General features: G+C 45.3%; 1 protein-coding gene across 1 annotated transcript; it reads left to right on the forward strand.

The window, feature by feature from the left end:
- The first annotated feature begins 5,243 nt into the window (after nt 1–5,243).
- LOC125512253 lies at nt 5,244–6,427 on the forward strand. Its single transcript, XM_048677350.1, has 3 exons — nt 5,244–5,735; nt 5,808–6,183; nt 6,268–6,427. Exons 1-3 carry the CDS (start codon nt 5,485–5,487, stop codon nt 6,319–6,321), a joined length of 681 nt encoding a protein of 226 aa, XP_048533307.1. The 5' UTR covers nt 5,244–5,484; the 3' UTR covers nt 6,322–6,427.
- Nucleotides 6,428–7,144: the final 717 nt, after the last annotated feature.

Genomic DNA, 7,144 nt, shown 5'->3' on the forward strand with positions numbered 1-7,144 from the left:
ATGCCAACCTGACGTCTTGCCCATCTGGTGTGCCCTAAGAACGAGATATGTGCAGCTCCTATCGGGATTTGTCGGCACATTCTGGCGGTCTTGCTGGTCTTGTTTTACCATTGTCGAAATGTCTTGTAGCCGGGATTCCGAGACTGATCGGGTCTTTCCGGGAGAAGGAATATCCTTCGTTGACCGTGAGAGCTTGTGATGGGCTAAGTTGGGACACCCCTGCAGGGTTTAAAATTTCAAAAGCCGTGCCCGCGGTTATGTGGCAGATGGGAATTTGTTAATATCTGGTTGTAGAGAACTTGACACTTGACTTAATTAAAATGCATCAACCGTGTGTAGTTGTGATGGTCTCTTTTCGACGGAGTCCGGGAAGTGATCACGGTCTTGTGTTATGCTTGAATGTAAGTAGTTTCAGGATCACTTCTTGATCACTTCTAGCTTCTCGACCGTTGCGTTGCTTCTCTTCTCGCTCTTATTTGCATATGTTAGCCACCATATATGCTTAGTGCTTGCTACAGCTCCACCTCCTTACCTTACCCTACCCATAAGCTTAAATAGTCTTGATCTCGCAGTTGTGAGCTTGCTGAGTCCTCGTGACTCACAGATTCTTTCAAACAGTTGCAGGTGCCGATGATACTAGTGCAGGTGACGCAACCGAGCTCAAGTGGGCGCTCTATGAAGATCTTGGTCATTGTTATTTGTCTTTTTCGGATGATCAGTAGTGGTGCCCAGTTGGGACGATCGGTGATCTTGCATTTGGGGTTGTCTTCTTTTATTTTGGTTCCGTAGTCGGACCTTAATTGTACTCTGTATGATGTATGTTTAACTTGTTATTTGTGTGAAGTGGTGATTGTAAGCCAACTCTTTATCCCTTTCTTATTCAGTACATGCGATTGTGTGAAGATTACCCCTCTTGCGACAAAATTACCATACGGCTATGCCTCTAAGTCGTGCCCCGACACGTGGGAGATGTAGCCGCATTGTGGGTGTTACAAGTTGGTAATCAGAGCCATCCCCGACTTAGGAGCCCCCTGCTTGATCGAACCGTTGACGGTGTTGAGTCTAGAACAAAATTTTTTGCGTCTTAGGATTTTATATATCAGAGAGTAGGATTCTTTTTACTCCTCAGTCCCTTCGTCGCTCTGGTGAGGCCTCCTGACGTAGAAGTTTTGACTTTTCTCTTCTCAAATTTCACTAATTTTTTTTAAGATCATGCGGGTATCTTGGAATATTTCTGATATTCTTGTGACGAGAACATTGTTCTTGGTGCCTCCTGGAATACCTGAGGTTGCCGACATCGAAAATCTCTTTTATGCAGTTGTTGGTGAGATAATCTCGACGCCACCCAGTACTGGGGCGGGAGTTCGGGAGTATTTCCATAACTCGTATAACGGATGGTTTTTCAAAGGTTGAGGTACATGATTTACGAAGGTGTCTTGGTTATGTGTTGAAGGATGGATACAGCTGGATGTAGGGATTGTTAGTTTGGGTGAGATATTATGCTTCCCCTGTATCCTCAACACCTGATTGCATAACCAGAAAGTTTCGGGAGTTTATAGGCGGGGATTCAAGTAGCTCCTGGAATATCTTTCCGACAGATGCATGAAATGGGATTGGGTAAATCTCTATCATATGTATTTGTTCCGGCTTATTCTGCAATCCAATCCTTTGTTTTGTTTTGAGTTGTGGTATTCGAGTTGCTTCAATGTTAAGTGTTGATTCCATACCTTCCCTAAGAGGTGTTCTCATATTTCTATGAGGATGCTAATCCTTCTTGATCATCAAGTTTGTCTTTTCAATTCTATCCCAACATTGTTTGTTTCATCCGTCCCAAGTTGCCTTTGTTTTCCCGCCCTCCCACCCTTTTTCTTCAAGGACTCAGATTTCTTAATCAAGTATCCATTTTATTGATGGGAAGTTTCTCCATTCTTTTCCGTCAATGTTCTTATCCGGTGATTCTCAAGAAGATACTAACGGAGCTTCAAGTTCATCAGTCTTCATTCTTTTTCTTTTCCGGTGGATTCAATTCAAGCTTCGGTGTTGAGCATATTCCTTTCATTTGTCCAATGCCTTCTCATGCCGGTGCACCCTTGAATCGTTCACCTCTCGCTATTCATTTGTTCTGGAGTGTTGAAGATATCTCGGAAGATCCATGTTTCCATTCTTAATCCATTCAAGTTATTTTGTGGTTGTTACCTCATTCAAGCCATTTAAATCAACCGGTGCAATCTCTCTTCAAAACCGTTCAACGATGTATCTTTTGAGTGGGCCCTAACCCACATGTCTTTTCCCAGGATCTTACCTGACTCTTCTTTTCCGGAGTTATTCTCAAATTCATTTCAAAGTCTGACGTAAGAATGAATTATCATCAGTCATATGTCTTTCTCCAAGATCTTTCGAATTCTTTTCATTGTTGATTCAAACTTTCTATTCTTCATTATTCCGGAGTGTCTCAACAATTCATAGTGGTGTTTCTCAGCATCGTTCTCAACATTTGAAGACCGAAGAAGAGTTCCTCTTAAATTCTTACCCGTTCTTCCAAAGATGCGAAGTTCAAGCTTGATGCCATCCTCTCATAATTGTTTGCGACTGTGAGAATTCTTTTCACCCATCCGGAGCAATTCAGGAGTCTTTTTAGTTTGATTCTCCGGAGCCCATCATCTCAGAATTATTCATTCTAGCTTTCAGCTCTTGTTCTCCAAATCTTACCGGTGCATCATTCAAGTATTGTCTAGTCAGTTCATGACCTCTTCGTTTCACTTGTATCTAAATTCTCTCAAGTATCTTCGTTCATTTTCCAATTCCTCCTGACGATGTGTTCGTTTTCTTCGCTCGTTCTTTTAATCCTAACGGTGGTTCGTCCAACATTCCTCTTCCCTCGTTATCGTATCAATGCATTCGTGCTTTCCAAATCCTACCGGTGGTTCGTTGAAGATCTTTCTCAAGTTTGCGCTATATCTATCTTAATCCTTTCTACGAGAATAAGTAGTATGCCAAATCCGTTGCTTGTCATCAATTTAAATTGGTGAAGGATGCACATAACATAATTCTTATTCTTGCGTCATCGAAATGATGGATTCATTCTTCCGGAGTTTGTTCACGATGAGTAAATTCTCAGTTCAAGTGCTTCATACTTTTCCCGGAGTTCCAAGATCTCTCAACTATATCACCATGAAGATTCATCTAAATCATTGCAAGGATTCACCTTGTGTTTTCAACTTCTCTTTCTTTCTATCATCCTTTTATTACCGGAGTTCTTCATGGAGGCTCTACATGATGGTTCATCAAGGATTTAATTCCTTCTCGAAGTGTTCATCGAGATTCTTTTCAGAGGAGCTCAAGTATTCTTTATCTTGCATTTCAAAGTTCAATCCCTTCTCCCTTATCTTTTGAGGTGGTGTTATGTCATTCTTGATAATTTCCCTTCATGTTTCATGATTCACAAGTTATCAAGAATGAGGTATTTTAAACCATTAATCACTTTGTTAGAGTTATCTTGGGTTATATTTCACCTAAAGCCTTCCCTAAGGAATGTCCGTATTATGGTGCTTATCAATAATCCAAGTCTCCTCCTATTCTCACAATGAAAGAGTTTTCATCTCTTCGTTGCTCTGAAGCAAGCAATTGATTTCGTAAGTGGCAGAATTTCACCTCAGTTTTGAGATGTTTTCCATAAGCCCACCACAAGCTTATTCGGTTCATTGTGGTTTTTTTACAACAACTCCATTCAATCCTTCTTTCTAAGGATGCTTTCAAACTCATTTGTGGCAGAAGTTGGCATTTCCTTCTCCATTCTGTTATTGCTATGATATATCTTCTATTCTTGCTTCCGGAGGCGTTGTGATGTTGATCTCTTCACTCATCTTCTCGGATTGTGAGGACCGTGTTCTTTTCGTGGTTGTCCATTTAAACGGAGTGTTGTGTCCTCCATTCAAGTCCTCTCATCTTATCAAGTTTTACCTCCCTTCTCAACCGGAGTGTTGTCTGAAATCTTTCTTATCCCTTGTGCCATTCTTTCAATAGTTCCGGAGGCAGTGTGTTGTCGATTTCATCTAGTATTCACTCATTTTGTAAAGTTCAAGTTCAATTCCTTCCATTTACAGTCGGAGTGCTGCCCAAATTATATAAATCGTATTCCCTCGATATCTTTTTTTAACCGGAGTGGTTTCAATATATATCTGTCACTCAACTTCTTGGTTCTCGTCGTGTCCCATGTTTCTCTTATCTAACAGAGTGTTCGCAATCTCGTTCATCTCCATTGTATTCTTCTTTCAATTGTTTAACCTCACAAGGTTCTTTGGTTTCACTCATTTGCCAAGAAGCATCTCCATTGTATTCCTCTTTAAATTCTCTTCCTCTTTTGTTTCTCTCTGGTGCCATCCTAGATCTCGAGACGAGATCCTCTCGTAGTGGTGGAGTGTTGTGACGCCCTGAGACCGATGCGCCAGGTGTCTTCCAGTTATTCGCTGTTGTTGCCTTGTCATTCGCTTGCATGTTGCATCTTGCCATGTCATCATGTGCATTGCATCATCATGTTTTCAAAACTTGCATCCATCCGGGTCTTCTAGTTCTCTTCGTTGTCTATTCTGAGCCCAGACACACTTGCGCGCGCCCGCAGCACGTCCGATATAGTATTTTATAAGTGGCTGGAAAATGTTCTAAGAACAGGGTGAGAGTTGGCGTGCGGTCTTGTTATAGTGTAGGTAGACCGCCTCCCAAGTTTCATCGCATTCGGAGTCCGTTTGATGCCCTAACGGATAACTATAGTGGCAGTATAGCCGGTCTATCGTTGGACATTTTCGGTCTCCGGAAACAGTTGCCGGGCTGCACTCCTTCCCTCTCACCTTAGCCCAACCTTCTCTTTACAGCCCACCTAGGCCTGCTTAACCCCCCTCTCGTCTGGAGCCTTCTGATTATGATCGGAGGGCCCCGAAACCCCTCCTAACCACCTGACCCCTCCTTGCATAGTGCTCAGACCCCTCGTGCGCGTCCGAGAGTTGTCCCGAACCCGACCCGGGCTATTGTTACCGTTGGGTCCGGATCATCCCCAAACATTCCTAAAACATCTCCATTTTCTTATTTGGACTTCCTAACCTATATTTTTTCTTAGCCATCCAATTACGATCGTAGGGTCGAGGTAGCCCCTAACCTAATCCGTGATGTATTTATAGTGCACCCCTAGTCCATTTTGGCAAACCCTAAAAATCCTCTCCCTTGTCCCATCCGTCCCATCACCGCCGCCACGCACTCACCATCGTCCACGGATCTACGCCGATCCACCTGCCCAACCCACCTTCTCGTCCCTTCCTCATTTTCAGCCACCACCAGTCCCGTCGATCCATCCATCCATCGATCCCCACCAACCCGCAGATCCTCCCCACGGCTTCCAGATCAAGAAAGCTCAATCTCGACCAGCAGCCAGAGTCCACGGCCTCCTCTGCTTCTTCTCGAGCACTTCCATGGAGCCAGCCGTCCCCGCCGGCGATGAGAAGAAGCACACCATGGATGCCTGCCCAAGCTCCAGTTCACCTCGCCGCCGTCGGGAACCGGTGTCCCGCGGCCGGATCCATCAAGTCCGCGACCCTGCCTGACCTCCTTCCCATTCATGTCGCCGCCGAGCCTTCTTCTGCTTCCCCTACTGTAGGGCTCCATCGCCCCTGCTTGTCTTCACCTCGCGCACCGCATCGCCGCTCCTCCTCCGTCGTGCCGGCGAGCGCGATGCCGGAGCACCGCAGGTCGCCGACGCGTCCCTCCTTTCACTCATCTCCCCCGGATTTTGCTGCCTCGCTAACCGTTGCCACCTGCAGGAGCACCATGGCTACCTCGTCCTGGAGCAAGCTTGTCAGCATCCTTCATCGTCCTGTGTCTAGCGCTGCCCGGATCCGTCCGCCTTCGCGCCACCCGCCCTTGCTGCTGACGAACATGGTGACTGGCGCCCTCCTTCGCGCGTGGCACCGCGCCAGATGCCGCCCTCCGCTGTCCAGCCGTGCCGCAGCGCCCCTGCTTCCTCTATATCAAAGTCGAGCGCCCCGCCCCGTGTCTCACCGCCCGAGCACTGCTGCCTGCCCTCGTCTCCGACGCTGGCAAGCTCGCTGCCCCCGGATCCACGTCTCCAGCCTGACCGTGCTCATGGACGCTCGCCTCCACCGGTCGTCTACAAGCAGCAGCGCTGTCGCGGACAAGGTGAGGCACGCAGTTGCCTCGCGCGTCACTCCCATTCCTCTATCTTCTTCTCTCATCTCGCCATCTCTCTCTATGCTGCCTCAGACCGAAGCCACTCAAGAGCCGCCATGTCCGCGTCCCCTTGGACCCTACGCGTGAATGCCTTGCTGCCTTCTATGTTCGCGTTGACCCCACATCGATCGAGCAGCCACGCCTATAGAGCAAGCTATCGTTGTTTCAGTTTTCAGTTTCGTCAGACCTGCACCAGGGTATGGTTCATCTTGCATATAAAAGCTATGTTTGTCAAACTTCCATTATTTAGCGTGAGATGAATTTAGCTCTTTTCATGGCATGCACTGGTCACTCGTGCATCCATCCATCTAGGAGGTCCTGGGTTCGACTCCCAGCTCCACATATTTTTTTGCTTGGCCTTTTATTTTTAGTGTGAGACGAATTTAGCTCTTTTCATGGCATGCATAATTTCAGTAAATGCCATCGTTTCAAAATGCTAATAACTCAATGACCGTGCATCGGACTAAAATACTTTATATATGAAAAATGCTTAGATTTTCGTCTAGTTTCATAATATGCCACTTTCATCTATGTTAAAAATGTTTAAAATGTTGTTTGCATTTAATTTGCATAAATACCATGCTAAAATGCTTTATTTCATAACTAATTAACCATAGCTCGGAATTTAATAAACTTTGCATGTTTAGGGCAGAACAGTACCAAATTCATAATATGCATATGGGGATTTTCCGGAATTGTTGCTTGTTGTTTCCGGCCTCATTTAAATTGCCTAAAATGTGTAGTTTACTCATGTTTCACCTCTTTTCATGTTTAACCACATTTAATATTGTTGGGTACATAAACGGGAGAGAACTAAATAAGTCATGTGGCGTTTCATCGATATGCAACTCGTTGCATATTGAGCTCCACTTAATTTGTAGTGTTGTTTGTTACACTTTGCCATGCCATG

The sequence above is a fragment of the Triticum urartu genome, chromosome 6 (assembly GCF_003073215.2).
Source record: "Triticum urartu cultivar G1812 chromosome 6, Tu2.1, whole genome shotgun sequence".
Lineage (NCBI taxonomy): Eukaryota > Viridiplantae > Streptophyta > Magnoliopsida > Poales > Poaceae > Triticum > Triticum urartu.

What these genes read in the sequence shown, in the direction of transcription:
- LOC125512253 (XM_048677350.1), top strand. Translation starts at nt 5,485, where the DNA reads ATGAGAAGAAGCACACCATGGATGCCTGCCCAAGCTCCAGTTCACCTC. An exon ending in GCGATGCCGGAGCACCGCAG is followed by an intron (nt 5,736 to 5,807) that starts GTCGCCGACGCG and finishes TGCCACCTGCAG; the next exon opens with GAGCACCATGGCTACCTCGT. An exon ending in GCAGCGCTGTCGCGGACAAG is followed by an intron (nt 6,184 to 6,267) that starts GTGAGGCACGCA and finishes ATGCTGCCTCAG; the next exon opens with ACCGAAGCCACTCAAGAGCC.